Source organism: Eurosta solidaginis, chromosome 2 (genome assembly GCF_040869045.1).
Source record: "Eurosta solidaginis isolate ZX-2024a chromosome 2, ASM4086904v1, whole genome shotgun sequence".
Lineage (NCBI taxonomy): Eukaryota > Metazoa > Arthropoda > Insecta > Diptera > Tephritidae > Eurosta > Eurosta solidaginis.
The window spans coordinates 182588533-182608809 of NC_090320.1; the positions used below are offsets into that span (position 1 = coordinate 182588533).

The 20277-nt window shown below is 38.6% G+C and overlaps 2 protein-coding genes across 3 annotated transcripts in view; one reads left to right on the forward strand and one right to left on the reverse strand.

Annotated features, from left to right (window-relative positions):
• Nucleotides 1-20277, forward strand: part of GABPI (zinc finger DHHC-type palmitoyltransferase GABPI) — a 327590-nt gene that overhangs the window by 207909 nt on the left and 99404 nt on the right. The window lies entirely within an intron of this gene.
• The window catches only part of LOC137240373 (golgin subfamily A member 6-like protein 1), a 304742-nt gene that overhangs the window by 143633 nt on the left and 140832 nt on the right, over nucleotides 1-20277 (reverse strand). For both annotated transcript variants that reach the window (XM_067766525.1, XM_067766526.1), the window contains exon 3: nucleotides 1346-1736. In XM_067766525.1, the coding sequence (XP_067622626.1) occupies nucleotides 1346-1736 (391 nt within the window). The remainder of the gene's footprint in view (nucleotides 1-1345; nucleotides 1737-20277) is intronic.

Consider the following 20277-nt stretch of genomic DNA (forward strand, 5'->3'; position numbering starts at 1 on the left):
TTGATCTTTTCTGGGAGGAAACTGGTATAGAATGTTATTAAAACTACTCCTGAATGTTTAGGAGCTCCTTCGATGGCGCTTTGAAGTTTGTAAACGCTAATGACGTTGTAGTTATTTAGACCCTCCACGATTTCGTTTTCTGGGACGTTATTGAGGAACGGTGCATATACAGTGCCTTGGACATAGTTGAGGTTTTCGTTGTAATTGACGGTGATTTCACATAGGTAAAAAATATTGATCTTAGTTGACTGATTAGCTGGTGCTGGTGAACGAGGAATACTTTGCTGTGAAAGTGTGTAGTTGTTGTTGTGGCGATATGCTGCCAGAAAAAAGATGTTGTAGCTGTTGCTGAGGAGTGGTGTGCTGCAAATAAAAAGTGTTGTTGCCAATGCCTAAATCGCCCGTGGTAGTTATTGATGCTGGCAGTAAAAATGCGTTGTAATTGTTGTTGGCGTTGCGCCGCCGATTCCAAAAAGTGTGACCGCCAATAAAAAAGATGTTGTTGTTGTAGGAGTTGTGTGCCGTCGAATTGTTGTGCCCAGTGAGTCTTTGGGTTGGCGAGGTGGTCCGGCTTTTAATTTTCTGGGCAGGTTTGCTAGAACGTCGGGGTCCCCGACTGGCACTGTCAAATGTACGCGCGGAAACTTAACGCGCGCACAACTTTTTTTTTCGCTTTTATTCGCGCACTACAAATACCTTTTTTCTTTTTGTTCAATTAAATCCGAGCACTTTAATTTACTTAGTGGCACTTTTACTATGAATTCACTTTCAAGATTGAGACTTGTACTGTGCACAGTTGAAAAAAGACTTTGGCCCGGTGGCTTATCTTTCTCCTTCTTATAACCAGCGCCGTGGCAAAGAACGTCACCCATGAACGGAAAATTTTTACCCACACGTCGGAAACTATCTCTCGGCCTTCCCGTATTTTCATTTATGCATTTACATTCTTACATTTATATTCTTAAACGCTTATACACTCTAAGACCTACACAGATGCGTTTAGTTCGTGCCTTAACCGCAATGTTGCTACGTCTTTGGCAACATGGTGTTTGCTGCAGGCACAATGTTGCCATTATGCTGATGCTCTGTTCGTTGCAACATTGCCGATGAAACTCGAAAATGGACACATTACACCTAGACACAGATACATACATGCTGCCATTCATTTCAGCCAGTATGGTGACAGCCTGTCGTTACATACTGTACTGTACAATGTTGAGTTGAACCTATGCGTATGAAAAAGTGCATTTTGACTCGGCCATTAGTGTACATAATTAATTAAAAGAGATATTTGATGGTGTTGGTCATGTTTATTAACAAAAAATATTTTATATTATATACCAACCTTCGCCTCTTCAGCAGCCATTTTGTGTGCTTCTTTCTCGGCTTCTTGTTGCAAACGTCTTTGTCTAGCCTTTTCATGACGGACACTTCTCTCTAATGCGCGCTCTTGCATATCACGTAAAAATTGTGGCAAGATCATAGCTTTACCCTGCAAACTTGCAAGATTTTCCTTCTTTTCTTCTCTAAGATTTCCAATAAGTAGCAAACATTTTGCTTTTGCTTTTATTTTAGGATCCCCATGTTGTATCATAGAATTCAGGTCATTTTTTAAATCTAAACGAACTTCTTTTGCTTGTTCAGATAATTTATTCAATTTTAATTCCATTATTATTCGCTCCTGTCTTTCAAGCTTAAGTCGTTGCAAATCAATAACATCCTGTTGAATCTTAATTCTGTAAAACAAGAAATATAATTAAGGCTATAAACCTATTTTGAGTGAAGAAATCTCTCTTGAAGTAACTTAATTAGAAAATACTTTTGGACCTATATCAAGTCGAAAGTATCGGATTTAAAAATTCCTTAATATGTTTTTTGTGTGGTCAACCCTACGTAGTGATAGAACTTTTAGAAAAAGTATCGATACCGGTACTCGTATAAAATACTCGGATCAAAGTATCGATGCTTGTACTCATACTCAGTAAAAGGTATCGAGTATACTCGATCCAAGTGAGCTTCTCATTCTCAACGAAAAAGAAACTTCACAAAAACAAATATACACAACACGCAAATTAATAGAGCCAGAATGTCTCGATTGTGTGGTTAGTGTAGAAATGAGAAAAACTTAAATAAGCATGAAAACAAATACCAGAAGGAGAGCTTAGTGGTTAGGCAACTGCAGTTTCACCGTGTGATTCGCGGTTCGAATCTCGTGAAACCCTTGATAACATTACGAAATTGCCTTATGATTATTACGTTGGCGGTTTAGGAAATGGTAACATCGCAATATGCCAGTAAAGTTTTCTTTCTTTCTTCTCTCTTAGAAAAAATAATAATTGAATATTCAATTATTATAAGCCGGTGTTAAGCTCATGAATTCTTAATAATAAGTATACATTGAACACACCATTAAACAAACAAACATAAAATAAAATAAAATCAACTAAAACTAGGTAAAATAAAGCGAAAATAAAGCAAAATATACCATAAAATAATACTTACCGAAAACTAATAAAAAAAATAAAAATAAAAAAAATTAATTTTAATTAATTAAATAAATTTAAAAGCACAAATACAATGGAAAATATAAGTACAAATATAATATAAGCTAATATAAAAGAAAAAAGAAAGAAGAAGAGCAATATGAGAACACCACCAATTGTCCCGGTTGAAATAGGCGAGGCCGGCAGCATGGATCCATTCATCAGGAGGTCAAGACTTGCGCAGTCCTCCACGTTCCGCTCCAGCGCATAGATTGAGCGAATCAGAGCCAGGGGCCGAGGGCGAAACAGAAAACGAAAACGCTTTCCAGTGCCTCAGAAAGCTTATAAAGGAGATGAAGGAGCTTGTAGGAGGTGGAAAACGCACCATTATCCAAAACTTCGGGTTCTGGTCAAGGCTATTGCGATCTCCTACGAGCAAGCCACGGATGCACTTGTACGCCACGGATTCATTGCAGGGAATATATAGTTTTGTGGTTAATATGGATTGCTCTGGACGTTTTTATTAAAGGAATATACATTTGGAAGCATTATCCGATGAAGAATTGATAGAATTCATCGATTCCGTGGAAGTCGAAGACGAAACTTTCAGCAGTGATGACGGTATCGATGACCCTGACTATGTCGTTGATAACGTTGAGGGTAATGACTTAGCTGAGCAGATAATTGCAGAATGCATAAATACAATGGATGAGGCTCAGAATAAGAGACTGCAAATTCATCGCTGAATATAAGTTCAATCGAACAACCAGTAGCAATTTCAACACTGATTTTCGATGAATCGATTGGTTCACAAACCCCATACACATCCTCTACACCGATAGCAAAACGATCGTTAAGAACATCTCAAAGGCCTCGATCTCCATTACCAACAGTTGAAGCTACTGGACCGCCAGTTCAACCTAGTTTTACAATATATGCTAAATAAGCCTCACAAGTGGGGTGGAAAATTATTTGTGCTATGTTACACGAACGGCTTTGCCTACCGTTTCGAAATCTACAGTGGTGCCGGGGATAATGTTGTCTTACCTAACACACGAGATTTTGGAGCCAAATCAAATATTGTCATTCAATCACATATTATATTTTGATAATTTTTATACATCATTACCTCTGTTAGTATACTTGCGAGCTCGTGGAATATATAGTTTGGGTACAGTGAGAGGTAAGGGATTTCTTTGCTGTGGCCAATCGCATTCCTGGCTGCAAGCTGCCAACTGACGCTGGCGTGAGCAAAGAAAGCAGAGGATTTTCCGTCGATTATGTGACCTCATTTGAAGGAGTCGGTGTGACTACGGTGTTATGGAAGGATAATAAATGTTTACGTCTGATATCTACATATGTTGGTATTGAACCTTTTTTGAGAGCGAATACTGATATTCAACCAGCGAAAGTATCAAGGTATGATAGAAAACAAAAACTTTTCATGGAAGTAAACTTTCCCCAAATCATTAGAGAATACAATGCTCACATGGGTGGAGTCGATCTGATGGACAGTCTTATCTTATCTGTCGTTATCATATTCAGACTAAAAGCCGAAATATTATGACTTGGATTTTTTATCACTTTGTGGGCATGGAAGCAACAAATGCTTATGTTTTGTATAAACGTATGCGCGCTGAGAAAGCAAACGATGCGAGCAATGTGTCTGAAGGAAAAAAACAGTGCAATCATCCGCAATTCCGTGAGGAAATAGCTGCTGGTTTTGTTCTTTTTCAAAGAAAAGCGGACAGTTGGTAGACAGTCATCGGGGCAAAGTATTGATCGCTCCCTATATCAAAAGGCTGGTCTCTCAATAGTTGGATAAAGGGCTCTTCATCTTCTCGATGATCTTCGATTTGACGGCCGTGATCACTTCCTAAAGTATATGGATAGAAACGGTGCAAACATTGAAAACAGAAGGATACCCAGCCACTTGTTCCAAATGTAATCTGCATTTATGTTGCACAACAGACAAAAATTGTTTTTGGGACTACAATCACAAAAATAAATTAATTTTAAGATGAGATCAGTCGTGCCCATCCCCCATAATATTTCGAAATGAATTAAAAATATCTATGTTGTATTACTTTTCATTGTTAACGCCAAGCTTTAGTGTATTACTACTTTATGTTTTTGTAAGCTTTATTTAAAGAAAATCGTTTAAATTACGATCTTTTCATAATAAAAATATTTAAGAAACACAATTTTATACACACGTGAACCGGCAAGACCGTCTCGAAACGGTGTTCACTATTTCTCCCATAAATATTTTTCCAGACATTATTTTTTACTGAAAACTTATTTATAAGCATATATAGCCAACATTTACATGCCCGCAAAATATGAACTTAATTTGAACAGTATTACGAGTTTGCCAGTTTGAGGGATAAAGAAATATTAATATATGTATAAGGTAAACACCTATTATTACTTAAAAATTTAACTAAATAAAAGTAATCAAATAAAATAAATAAAATAAAATAACTTATTATTAAGAATTCATGAGCTTAACACCGGCTTATAATAATTGAATATTCAATTATTATATTTTTCTAAGAGAAACTGAAAAGAAAGAAAGAAACATTTACTGGCATATTGCGATGGTACTATTTCGAAAACCGCCAATGTAATCATCATCAGGCAATTTCGTAATGTTATCAAAGGTTTCACCGAGATTCGAACCGCGAATCACACGGTGAAGCTGCAGTTGCCTTAACCACTAGGTTTTCCTGCTGGTATTTTTCATGCTTATTTCAGTTTTTCTCATTTCTACACTAACAACACAATTGAAATATTCTGGCTCTATTAATTTGCGTGTTGTGTAGATTTGTTTTTGTGTTAATTGGTGTGTTAAGTTGGTGTTTAAGAAATTAAAACACAAAGGAGAGGCGATGCCAACATGCCCGTCTTTTCTTAGAAACGTGGTAGATAGTTTATTTCCCACGCAAAGGAAGCTAGTTTCTCCCACATCATGCGCCGCACTATGCTCATTTGACGAGGTTACCGTCGTCGAGGTCCTTCAAGCGGTGAATAGGCTGCAAGACCGCAAATCTCCTGGCCCAGACGGGGTACCAAACATAGCACCCAAACTAGGTCTCACTTACAACACGCCAACATTTGCGAAACTATTCAATGCATGCTTGGCTGAGGGGATATTTCCTACAATATGGAAACGACAAAAGTTAGTGCTGTTGCCAAAGCCTGGTAAAAATACGGCGGAACCATCTAGCTACAGGCCCATTTGCCTGCTCGACTCCGCCGGTAAAGTTTTTGAGCGAGTCCTCTATAACCGACTCGAAAAACACATCGAAGATGTGAGGGGTATTTTCGATAACCAGTTTGGATTTAGGAAAGGAAGATCTACCATACAAGCTGCGAACATGGCGAAGAAAGCGGCCCAAGAGGCCATAAGTGGCACTCGATGGATCGAAGGAATATTGCCTTATCGTTACTTTAAATGTGAAAAATGCCTTCAGTATTTGGAAAAAAGCTTCGAGTTTCGGTTTCCTCACACTGGTTTAATAAGTCAGTAGCGCCTGGAATATTCATTAAAAAATGGAAACCTACTTCAAGGAATTTCATTTGGTATTCATATTCAGAGGACCGAGATCTTTGGAAAATTATAAGCTCTTTGCTGGGTCTAAATTTTTGTTTGTGCTTGTGTTATTATGGTAACTTTAAATTCAGTTTCTTCTGAACACTGGAGTGTAATCTATTTTAAATATATTACAAATGAAAACTGTTAAACATATTGAATTCATATTGCAACTCTGCAAATCTGCAACCCACATATTTACTAAATGAGAAACTCTGATTTATTATAAATTAATGTCATTATAAATGTATACTTCATCAATTATTCTTCCACTTCGTATTAAACTGTATTACTGAATAAACGTTTGACGTTTTACTCTGTTTCTACGGACTTTAAGTAAGTAATTATACAACAAAAACTAATCAGAAAAGCAATAACTAAATACACTGAATGTTCGGATTTTATTGTCAATGTAACAAATAACAATTAAAAATAAATTGGTTCGAACTCGAGCTGGAAGCCTGTAACAATAATTTTTTGATTATTATTGTTTTTTTAATTTTTTTTTGATTGAAAATTTTTTTTTATACTCAGCTGAGCAGAACAAAGTATATTAATTTTGTTCGCATAACGGTAATCCGTAACGGCATAAACTAATCGAGATAGATATAGATTTCTATATATCAAAATGACCTGGGCGAAAAAAGAAATAAAATTAGCCATGTCCATTCGTCCGTCCGTCTGCCCATTAACACGATAACTTGCGTAAATTTTGAGGTATCTTGATGAATTTTGGTATGTAGGTTCCTGGGCACTCATCTCAGATCGCTATTTAAAATGAGCGATATCGGACTATAACCACGCCCACTTTTTCGATATCGAAAATTTCTAAAAACCGTAAAAGTGCGATAATTCATTACCAAAGACGGATAAAGCGATGAAACTTGGTAGGTGAGTTGCACTTATGACGCAGAATAGAAAATTAGTAAAATTTTGGACAATGGGCGTGGCACCGCCCACTTTTAAAGGAAGGTAATTTCAAAGTTCTGCAAGATGTAATTTGGCAGTCGTTGAAGATATCATGATGAAATTTGGCAAGAGCGTTACTCCTATTCCTATATGTGTGCTAAATAAAAATTAGCGAAATCGGATGACGAACACGCCCACTTTAAAAAAAAATTTTTAAGTCAAATTATATGTCAACATTCAACTCCAGTAATGATATAGTGCAACAAAATATAAAAATAAAAGAAAATTTAAAAATGGGCGTGGCTCCGCCCTTTTTCATTTAATTTGTCTAGAATATTTTTAATGCCATTAGTCAGACAAACATTTACCAATCCGTGTAAAATTTGGTAGGGGAATAGATTCTATGACGACAAACGTTTTCTGTGAAAATGGGCGAAATCGGTTGAAGTCACCCCCAGTTTTTATACACAGTCGACCGTCTGTCCTTCCGCTCGGCCGTTATCACGATAACTTGAGCAAAAATCGCTATATCTTTACTAAATAAAATAAATTGTCGTGAGTCGCCGTGGTGTCCAGACGTGTTTCATTTTTACTTTGCGTCGGAATTAAGATACTGTCTCTGTGTAGCAAACTTATTTTCTTATTTAATGCAAGCAAATATAATAGCAAATATAATAATCAAATAATCATTAAAATATCATTTTAACAATGTATTGTTGTTGCGAACAAAGAGTCAATAGAATAGTTGCTGATACACAAAAAGTGCAATGTCAGAAATGCAAAGAAATTTTTCATATTAATTGTGTTGGTATTAATCCAACTGATCTTGATTTCTTGCTCCCGAGTGATAAACCGTATTTTTTTTTGCAATACCTGTATGGTTAAACGTCGTGCATCTCTACACTCTACAAAGGCTGCCTATCCAATACTACGCTAGAGACTTGCAATCTATTTGCCTCATTTTTTCAAGAAGTTTATGAAAGCTACCAGCCCGAAAACACTCCTTCTACAATTTCAAGACCAACTAATTTTAATTTTATTGACGTATTTGTTATCACTGAGTGATGTTGCAGATGCAATCTTAGACCTTAAGCCAAGCTTCAAATGCACTTATGGTCTTCCCCCAATATTTTTCATTAGTGCGTGGATTCTCTTGTAAAACCAATCATCAAACTCTTTAAGACATGTTTACGCCAAGGAAGATTCTTAGATTGTTGGAAGTCATGTTCAATTGAACCCATCTTCAAATCTGGAGACAAAAGCCTCATCTCCAACTATCGAGCTATAGTAAAGCAGGGGGGTCTTTCCAAAAATTTTCGATCACATACTTAACAAAAAACTACTCGAACATGTTCAGCATGCCCTAACTAGCTGCCAACATGGGTTTTTGCCAGGTAAATCAATAGTCACTAATTTATCTCTTATTTCAAACAACATTATCACTGCAATGGAACAACATTCGCAACTCGATGTCATATATACCGACTTCTCAAAAGCTTTTGATACAGTAGACCATAACATTCTTTTACTCAAGCTCAATAAATTTGGTGTTTCCGGCACTTTATTGAAGTTTTTCAGAAGTTTTCTTTTTGGTAGGAAATTATCGGTGATAATAAACTCAATAAGCTCCAACATTGAAGTCTATACCACATCGGGTATTCCACAAGGAACTCACATTGGCCCTCTGTTATTCTTACTCTTCATAAACGACTTACCGTCGCATATCATATCGTCAAAGTGCTTAATGTTCGCAGATGATGTCAAAATATTCCTCAATATTAACAGCCTTCTCGATTGCCAAAAACTTCAGCAAGATTTAAACATTTTCTTAAATTGGTGTACCACCAATAACCTAAGCCTAAACATTTGCAAGTGTTGCGTTGTCTCTTATTGCCGCCGCGCATATGTCTATACTTTCAACTATTCTTTGGATGGCGTTGATTTGTTGCGTAAATCCGAAATTAAGGATTTAGGAATTATCTTTGACACGAGATTAACTTTTTCTAAACAAACTGCGAACTGCGAAACAGACTAAAGCCTAAAAATATGGATAAAATAGTTTTTCTCAATAAAAACCATTGGCTTTCTCGAAATACAAATCAAAATAATTGAGCTGTCAAGGTATTGTACAGTATTATATCATTGTATAGTTTAAATCCGCTTTTATCAGCATTGTTGTTTATTGTACATAACTTGAATATCGCCGAACAGCTGGCTTTCGTCGCTATTCACATTTTTTACAGCAAGCAACAATGCTGATAAAAGCGCTTCTAAACTATAGAACGATACAACACTTTACAACATATTGGGAACTCCCTAAATAGAAGTTAAGCGTTTATTTAAAAATACATACAGACATATGTATGTGTGTAATGTACATATACGAAGTAAATGAAATGTAGATACATATGTATGAAGGTACGTTGAAAACCACAATGTATATTTACCCTTCTCAAAATAGTTTTTAAAATAAAAACATACATAAAATTAACAATAAGTGTTTATTAGCAATATTATTTCAGAAATCAACTTTATAATTTTTGCCATATTCATACATGAACTTCGCATAGTCAACTTAAGAAAACTATCGATAGTTTATACGATAGTCAATCTCTAACTATCGCAAACTATCGATAGGTCTGACTATCGATGGCTTGTAATGGCTTTCGTAGCAAGGTATCTATTTTTCTACTCCTATTTTTTTGAAGCGTGTACAAATTTTACCCTCTTCTGACCTTTGAAATATATCCCTACCATTTCAGATAGCGTACATCTTCTGTCTTTTTTTATTTACTTCACCTGGTGATTCCACCATGGGTAGAGACCATGATAAAATTATAAGAAGTAACTCCATTCTCTCTTCCCGGGACCCATGGTATTAATATTACCAGGTAAAACCATTTACTCTTCTTGGCGGCCTTAATGGTTTTTTGATTTTTAAAAAAATTTTAAAATCAATCTTAAAGTTTGTGGAAATGCCAAACCAAAGTAAACACAAAAAAATTGTTGGTTTGACATCTTTCACTTTTTTTAAATCCCAAAAAAATAAAATGCTTATGAAATAAGTGAAATAAGAAAGGAAGGCTAAGTTCGGGTGTAACCGAACATTACATACTCAGCTGAGAGCTTTGGAGACAAAATAAGGGAAAATCACCATTTAGCAAAATGAACCTAGGGTAACCCTGGAATGTGTTTGTGTGACATGGGTATCAAATGGAAGGTATTAAAGAGGTGGAGGCCATTTCGGGATGTCGCCATAAAAGTGGACCAGGGGTGACTCTAGAATGTGTTTGTACGATATGGGTATCAAATTAAAGGTGTTAATAAGTATTTTAAAAGGGAGTGGGCTTTAGTTAAATAGGTGGACGCCTTTTCGAGATATTGCCATAAAGGTGGACCAGGGGTGACCCTAGAATGCGTTTGTACGATATGGGTATCAAATGAAAGGAGTTAATGAGTATTTTAAAAGAGAGTGGGCCTTAGTTCTATAGGTGGACGCCTTTTCGAGATATCGCCATAAAGGTGGACCAGGGGTGACCCTAGAATGCGTTTGTACGATATGGGTATCAAATGAAAGGTGTTAATAAGTATTTTAAAAGGGAGTGGGCTTTAGTTAAATAGGTGGACGCCTTTTCGAGATATTGCCATACCAGGGGTGACCCTAGAATGCGTTTGTACGATATGGGTATCAAATGAAAGGAGTTAATAAGTATTTTAAAAGGGAGTGGGCTTTAGTTAAATAGGTGGACGCCTTTTCGAGATATTGCCATAAAGGTGGACCAGGGTTGACCCTAGAAAGCGTTTGTACGATATGGGTATCAAATGAAAGGGGTTAATGAGTATTTTAAAAGAGAGTGGGCCTTAGTTCTATAGGTGGACGCCTTTTCGAGATATCGCAATAAGGGTGGACCAGGGGTGACTCTAGAATTTGTTTGTACGATATGGGTATCAAATGAAAAGTGTTAATGAGTATTTTAAAAGGGAGTGTGCCTTAGTTCGATAGGACCCCTTTTCGAGATATCGCCATAAAGATCGACCAGAGGTGACTCTAGAATGTGTTTGTACGATATGGGTATCAAATGAAAGGTGTTAATTAGTATTTTAAAAGGGAGTGGGCTTTAGTTAAATAGGTGGACGCCTTTTCGAGATATTGCCATAAAGGTGGACCAGGGGTGACCCTAGAATGCGTTTGTACGATATGGGTATCAAATGAAAGGAGTTAATGAGTATTTTAAAAGGGAGTGGGCCTTAGTTCTATAGGTGTACGCCTTTTCGAGATATCGCAATAAGGGTGGACCAGGGGTGACTCTGGAATGTGTTTGTACGATGTGGGTATCAAAATAAAGGTATTAAATAAAGTTTTAAAAGGGAGTGGCCCTTAGTTGTATATGTGAAGGCGTTTTCGAGATATCGACCAAAATGTGGATCAGGTGACCCAGAACATCATCTCTCGGGTACCGCTAATTTACTGCCATGATTCCAAGGGCTTTTGATTTCGTCCTGCAGAACTTTTTCATTTTCTTCTGCTTAATATGGTAGGTGTCACACCCATTTTACCAAAGTTATATTTGTTTTTTTTCCAAAGTTATATTTTGCGCCAATAAACCAATCCAATTACCATGTTTCATCTCTTTTTTCATATTTGGTACAGAATTATGACAGTTTTTTCATTTTTCGTAATTTTCGATATCGAAAAAGTGGGCGTGGTCATAGTCGGATTTCGGCTATTTTTTATACCAAGATAAAGTGAGGTCAGATAAGTACGTGAACTAAGTTTAGTAAAGATATATCGATTTTTGCTCAAGTTATCATGTTAACGGCCGAGCGGAAGGACAGACGGTCGACTGTGTATAAAAACTGGGCGTGGCTTCAACCTATTTCGCCCATTTTCACAGAAAATAGTTATCGTCATAGAATCTATGCACCTACCAAATTGGAGTTGAATGTTGACATAATTTACTTATATACTGTTGTTGAACACTAGGGGTGTGCTTGAATGCAAATTGGGAATTATACTTACGCAGGGTATGTATTCCGAATTGATGGGTACAACTCCCTTCCAATTAATTCAGGGTTTTTATTAACAACAACAACTTATGAACTAACAGAGGAAGATGTAATGAATTAAATTTAAAGTAAACCAAACTTCAATGATGAAAGTTAAACTAGGTAACTATCGACTTAAGAAAATGTTCGAATTCATGAATAGGTAACAATTTAGGTAAATGGAAAAATATATAAACGAAGATTTATGTTGCTGTATATAGCTATATATGTACATGAGCGAACCTATGCACATATGTATGCATATATCGAAGTCACAGGAATGGAACCGGGAGTTTTGGGATTTTGGGAAAAATGTGCAAAATGGATAGATTTATATGAGATACTTATCACGTTGGCTTAGATGTGCTGACGCTGAAGATGTATCCTCTTAATCCTGGTAGTCTTGATGTGACGGCGGTGATTTGCTCAAATAATACGTCGTTGACTATGATGTGTCCTCGACGATGGTAGTTGATGAAAGAGATCGAAAATTAAGTGACAATAGACTATATACTACAACTACTATATACTGGAAGCAATTCCAATGTCGCATTCGAAGTTCCAATTAGAGCAGGGATGCTTGTAAAGGAATTTTTTGCAGGGATGCATGGGTGCATGAGCGTAAGTCACGCGAAGACTTTAAGCGACGTAAGTTTCTTAAACACGCCGGCCCCGTTGCACTGGTGCAAGTTGTTTTCGCATTTTCTGGAGCAGCGAGATGGCACGGTCTAGTTGGATGACAAGTCGTGGGTCCGGGATTGCTACACCTTGTTTAGCGGCTTCCTCTTCGGCGATGGTGGGGCGAGGCAAGAGGGTGTGATGCCATTGATTGCACATCTTACATTTCATCTCCGAGGTACAGTCTCGCACATGGCTATGCGTACGCGCCAAGCAGTTCGGACAGTACTTGAAATAGCGTACTGTTTCCTAGCGCTCCTCCAACTCCAGTGCACAGAACTGCTTAGAAAAGCGTAGTGAATGGAACCTGTAGCACACAAGGCAGAGGTGTACATCTAAATTTCGCCGTGGGCGAGACGGATTGGAGGAGTCAGAGCTATCGCGACCAGAAACGATACGCGAGGTACGTGGTGAAAGCCCGCCTCGGCCGGGACGGCAACTCGGTACCTGTAAATGAGATGAAATTTAGTAAAGGATCTTGATAGACGTATGGCTAGGTGTATAAGTAGATATGATAGGTGTGGCTGTCAGCTTTGCGTAGGTATCTCTGGTTGAATAGGAAGCGGACAAAGTTTAACGATAGGTCTAGTTATGATTCCCTGTTGAGTTCGTATGTCGGCTATTCGCACGTTCCCGTCTGACCCCTGATATATCTTCTCGATGCGGCCTAAGCGCCATTCGTTTGGGGGAAGTAGTTCGTTTTTAAAAACGACAAACTCCCCGATGGATAGATTTTTCTGTGGAACTTTCCAGTTATATCTTTGGTGTAACTCCTTAAAATACTCATCTTTCCACCGCTGACTGAATTGTTGGTGCAATAATTTAAGTTTCTCCCAACGGTTTTGAAGTGACAAATTGTCGATGTGGGGTTCTGGTGTAGCAAGAAGAGGACCGCCTCTTAAGAAATTACCTGGTGTTAGGGCTAAAAGCTCTTGGGGATCGCTAGACATGGATGAAAGTGGTCGAGAGTTTAAGACGGCTTCTATTCGCGGAAGCACGGTTGCAAGCTCCTCGAAGGTGAATTTAAGGCTTCCTGCAACTCGCTTGAAATGTAGTTTGAAACTCTTGACGCCGGCCTACCAGAGGCCGCCCATGTCGGGAGCGTTAGGAGCCATGTATACAGTACTTGGCCCTGACGTCATCTGATGATTCTTTGATGAGCTGATTGAAATCTCGTTGATATGCGCAACCGGCACCGACGAAGTTTTTCCCATTATCCGAAAAGACACACTGGGCCAGGCCGCGTCTTCCGATGAATCTATCGAAGGTAGCTTGGAAGGCTTTAGTGGAGAGATCCGAGCAAGGTTCTAGGTGGATTGCCTTGGCTGAAAAATAGAGGAACACACCGACGTAACCTTTAAGAACAGGTGAGTTTCGCAGTGGGGATGATTTTAAATCGAAGGGGCCTGCAAAGTCAATTCCGGTATAGGTAAATGGGAGGGAAAAGTTGGATCGCTCTGGTGGTAGAGCAGCCATGATCTGTGAACGTGAATTTTGTTTGAAGATAGTGCATGTTTTACAACTACGTATGCAACTTTTCACTTTTGACTTAAGTCTGGGTATAAAATATTCCTGCCTCGCGGTCCTGATCATCAATTGGTGTTCGGCATGCATCAATAAGTTGTGCAAAAACTGGATGAACAGTTAACAGAGCCGTGAAGCTTCCGGAATGATGATTGTGTGCTTTTCGCGATCGGGGATAAAGGAATTTGCCAACCGGCCGTTTACTCGAAGTAGTTGATCTTGATCTAAGAGAGGGTTCAAAGTCAGCAGTGAGTTTTTCTTGAAAATTGGTTGTTTATTAGTTAGATTGCTATACTTTTTGGGATGTCTTTCTTGGGCGAGCTTTATAAGTCGCACTTTTACCCAACGGATTTCCTTTTGAGTTAGGACTACTGTTTCTTACCGTGTTTCGGAAGTGGACTGTATTGGATTTGGTTTGATACGATGGATGAAGTGAAACATATAGGCTATAACTCGCAAGGCTTTGGGCCAAGAAGAGAAACGATCGAGAATGTCTGATTCAGTTTCCGTGGAATGAAAGGCTTCTACTTTGCGTTCTTCGAGAGAAGCGACTTTTTTTGGGTGCGATGTTGGCCATTGCTCTGGTGGCTTCAAAAACCACGTTGGTCCATGCCACCAGAGTGATTTATTTAGTAGGTATTGCGGACGGCAACCCCGTGTACCCAGGGTCAGCAGGATTGTGATTCGTGGATACGTGTCGCCATTTGATATTTCCGACATTTTGAATGATTTGCGAAGTGCGATTGGCTATGTATACTTTCCACGTACAAGGAGGTTTTTCTAACCAGGAAAGGACTGTGGAAGAATCTGACCATAAAAAGATTTCCGAATCTCCTAGAGGAAGTTGCTTTGTAACATATTTGATACATTTCGATAACAAAACGGCACCACACAGCTCTAAGCGTGGGATGCTTACGGTTTGAAGTGGTGCTACTTTAGTTTTGGAGAAGAGAAGATGTGAAGCTATGGTATTACTATTATCAGTTCTTATTTAGATGGATGCGCAAAATGCCTTTTCGGAGGCATCACAAAATCCGTGAATCTGAATTTTATGACTTGGTGTGAATTCCGTCCACCTAGGGATTTGTATTTCTCCTATACTGGGAAGATCCGAAATAAACTGATTCCATTTTTGAAGCGACTGTGGTTTTACGCATTCGTCCCATCCAGTTCCCTCTAACCATATTTGCTGCAGCAGTATTTTGGCTTGAATTATAATGGGCGATAGCCACCCTGCGGGGTCAAAAAGTTTCGATACCGAGGATAGGATTTGCCTTTTCGTTGCCTCTGTAGCTAATGGAATGATTTCCGTGGAATATCAAAAGGAATCATTTAAAGCATTCCACTGAATGCCGAGAGTTTTGGTGGAGCTTGAGGAATCAATCTTGAGAAAATCGGAATCTAGTAGGTCTTCGGTTGGTATATGACGTAGAAGTTTAGAATGATTAGCAGTTATTTTCTTTAAAGGAAACCCAGCTGAATTAAGGCATTGAGTGAGTTCAGATTGAGCCAATAGACAACCTTGAAGGTCGTGTCCCCCAGTTAGTATGTCATCGACATAGGTCTCTTCGGTGAGAATTCTCTTAGCCAACGGATGGGAAGTTTGGGAATCATTTGCTAACTAGTGTAGTGTGCGTATAGCCAGATATGGCGCGCAATTAACTCCGAAGGTTACCGTTTTTAGTGCGAAGTCTGACAGTTTGACCTCGTTTCCTCTGAGAAAGAGAATTCTTTGAAACTGTTGATCATCTTCATGCAATAGAATTTGTCTGTACATTTTTTGAATATCGCCGTTGAATACGTATTTGTACAATCGCCAATTTAAAATGACAAGCATGAGATCTGATTGTAAAGAAGGATCTATGTGAAGTGTGTCGTTAAGAGAAACTCCCGATGTTGTTGGCTTTGAAGCATTAAAAACCACCCGAACTTTGGTAGATTTACTGTCTGGTTTTACGACAGAGTGGTGGGGTAAGTAGTATGAAAAATTACAATCATTTTTATGAATTTCCCTGGAAGTACTTGGCTTCATGTGGTCAAGTGATAAATATTCCTCCAAAACTTTATTATACTCATCTCGGAGTTCTGGTTTTTTATTAAGCGAGTGTTCCATGCGAATGGCTTGCGACATTGCTTGGGAACGCGATGGACCAAGGGAGAGGCTCGATGGAAAATCTGATTTGAAAGGTAATCTAACGACGTATCGTCCACCTGGTTGCCTATAGGTGGTATTGTGATATAGATGTTCACAAAAGGTATCTATTTGGAGGGTGGATGACTCTCCGATACTTCCTCTAACTTCCAAAATCTTTTAAGTTGTTAATTGAGACTTTCGTTGGAATCGTCCACGACATAGGTGTGGAATGCGGAGCATTCGGTAGATTTTAAAGGCCCACTTAAGTACCATCCGAATATGGTATTTTGTGCGAGAAGACTACCCAGCACTTTGTGCTTGACACCCGGAAGTATAAGTTCTGGTATTAAATCGCTACCGATTAAGAGATCGATTTGAGAAGGTGTGAAGAAAAATGGGTCGGCGAGGTCGAGAGCCTTAATTTCCGAGGCAGATGGTTTTTTGATTTGGAACGTAGGTAACGTGCTAGTGAGTTTGTGGAGAACAATCACTTTGTTGCTAATACGAATGTTATGCCGTTTGGCGACAAGGGTAAGATTGCAGACACGCGTTGAATTTTCGACAATCTTGCCGCCCATACCACTAATGGAAAAGTTACCTCGATCGGTAGGGAGCTGCAACCGATTTTGAATCTTTTCAGAGATGAAGGTTTTCTGAGATACTTGATCGATTAGAGCTCGGAGCGTATATAGCTGACCCAAGTGTTCTATTTGTACCTGGGCGGTTGGAAGTAACGTTTTTTCGTTGTTGCTTGAAAAGTTAGCTTGAACATTGGATTCGGCTTCAGGTGAAGGATTAGGAGAATCCTTACCCTCTGTAATATCAAAAATATGATGTCTTGGTTTACTTGATTTGGCCTCTGATGTTTGCAACAAGGCGGTTGCAACAAGGCGTATGCAACAAGGCGGTCGCACGTTTTTTTGATTTTGGGTTTTGGTTCTGAACTGGTTCCTCGGGATCCGGTTTAGGAGTAGAAGTCGGATGCAGCATGGTATGATGGGACTTCTTACAATGGAAACATTTGAATGCAATGTGGCAATCGGTGAGGAGATGGTTGTAAGCCAAGCAGTTGGAGCAGAAACCGTTTTGTTCGATGAACTTGATGCGATCAGGAACACTAAGTTTTTTAAACTCGGTGCAGAATCTCAAGGAGTAATTTTTCTCGCATAGTTTGCATTTGAGGGACAGTTTTTCCTGCGAATGATACGATTTAATCTTTGATGAGGGTTTTGATGATACTGAATTTCGGGTTTTTGTGGTTTTATACCCGTGTAGACATTCCACCACTTCATAGCGACTAGTTAGAAACTCAGCCATTTGGGACCAGTTGGGTCTTTTCGTGTCTTAAGCGACTGTTCCCATAGAGATAGGGTTTCGTCAGGTAGCTTGGTAGAACATAAGTAGACAAGAATGGGATCCAAGTCGGAGACCGAAACCCCTTGAGTTTTGAGGCAGGAAAGACATTCGTTTATGGTACATTGAATTTTTTGGATAGCTTCGCTATTTTCCGAGTTGGCAGACGGGAGATTGAATAGGGTTTTCAACTGTTTGTCAATGAGAATTCGTTTGTTTTCAAAGCATGCTCTTAACGCCTCCCAAGCTAGAGAGAAATTTTCATCCGATAGACTGTACTGCTTGACTATGGCACCTGCCTTGCCTTTGGTTTTGTTCCGCAAGTGATACAGTTTTTGTGCTGGAGTTAGCTTAGGGTGATTTAGGTATACTGCTGTGAACATGTGGAAAGTCGATTGGTATTGGCTGAACTAGATGTGTTGCCTTGCAAGATTTTTAGTCGATCCATGATCTGCGACTTACAAATGTAGAAGCTCTCCGTGCATAGTTGAAATTTTTTAGTTGCTTCTTCTTTAAAATCAGCCGGAACAATTTTATCGTCAGCCAGACACACTTTTCGGTAAGCGATTTGAAGGGTTTCCCTAAGAGCGTTAAGGTCTTGAAGTTTAACCTCAAGTAGGGTGTCCGTCTGATCCTCGGGATCTTCTTTGTCAAGTTGTGTACAGAAAAGCACAAGATTGCTTGAATCGAAAATGAAATCAGCCATGATTGGTGAATCAGTGGACATGATGACCCTCGTTTGAAAAACTTTAAATGAAAACTTTAAACTCTTGACTTTATTAAACTTGAAGTCTGCCAACGGCGGAGGCGAAAACGTTTAAAATAAATAAAATTATTTGAACGCACTGAAATATTAGGTAGGTACTTTGGTTACACCCAAAGATAGACCGCTTAGGGTGGACAGAAAAGATGTTTTAGCTAGTCAGAATGACGTAGCTTGCCAGAAGTTTATATACGTGGTAATATAAAGCAATCTAAGTACTAAATATACGTGTGCAAAACGATAAATTAGATGGATTTTTAGCAATAAACAAGATTTGGCGGTGGTCGAGTTCAAATACGGGATATTGATATTTTTTACTCCTAGCTGGTGACGAGAAACCAAAAAAATTTAGTAACTTTGCAAAAGCCTACGGTGTGTTGCGGTCGTAAAGGTACAAATCGCTGGCTGACTGAGCAGCTTCTGCTGGCGCAAGCAGCGCTTCCAATCCCCACTGTCCTTGATATTCTGTGTATCGTTCCTTCGGATGATCCGATGCCAACATAGATTTGATGTGGATGAGGCACTCGATGTGTGCTCGGGTTTTGGCTTTACAACCGCAAGGTAATCCTTAACACAAATGAAACCGGCAGGTATGGATGGCACTGAACGGCTAAGTATGACCGCAAGTATATTTTTAGACGTCACTATTATTTCCTGGGTTTTAAAATATTTGGTAATTTTTCTACTTCATCTGTAAATACTCCAGTTTTTCCGACTGAAAACCACAAGTATACTCTCGATAGCAAATTTTGACTTACTCCCTTTAGGTTATGTCGGATAAGCTTGCATATAACGTAATTATATTCAACTGCCGAACCGCAAACTTTTATGGATTCGAGAATTTTTATTATATGAGAAATTTACTGAGAAATACTAATGAATTTTGGGACGAAAACTGATTGATTCATGTACGTATGTACGTCGAATGAATGCGGTGGACTTAACGCTGGCGCAAGTAGCAAGTCTCACCGCGAAATTGCGCAAAACTTTCAATAAATGCTTTAGCTGATGTTATTTCTTAAATTCCCGATTTCTCACTGTGTATATGTTAATTTGATGATAAAATAATTTGTTGCGCCGACGCAAGCAGAAAAAATTAACGAGTTTGCTTTTTTTCCTTACTTTAGTTGAATGTTACGCAAAAGTAAGGGATTTGTAGCTGAAAACTGAGGCCTAACTAAGGGGTTGATTTTTTATACGTGTGAACGCAAGCTAGCTATATGGTGGGCTTAGCGCTGGCGCAAGCAGCAAGTTTCGCACCCAGAGGTAGGAATTTGCGAAAGAAATGTGTACTCAGAGAGTGACGCTGGCGAGAATATGTATATATGTATGTTCCTTTCTGTTATTCGGTGAACCTGCATACATACATATATACATTTACCGTTTGAAAAACGGTAACTGAAAATTCGCACTTTCTTTGTCACAATAAATTTTGCAAAAAACTTACGTGGTTTGTGACATACTAATTTTAAAAAGATCCCTCGTTGGGCGTGGGTGCTCCAGAAACGCCTTTCCTTTGATTTTCCCTTTTATATTAGGTGCTCCCCCGTTGGACGCAGCAAATTTTTGATGGTGGCGCCTTGATTGGTCTTCCCTCGTTGGGCAGTAAGAATTAAAATTTCGTTTTTGTTGTTTTCTTTAGTCTACGTTATCTTTTATTGTATCACAACTCTAATTTACTTTAATTTAACTTTCTTTACTAATTTCACTCTATTTTTATGTTTAAAACAATTTTAGTTCACCTTTTAAATTTTTTCTCAATTTTTTGTTCTGCTTCCCGCGATGGCTGCCA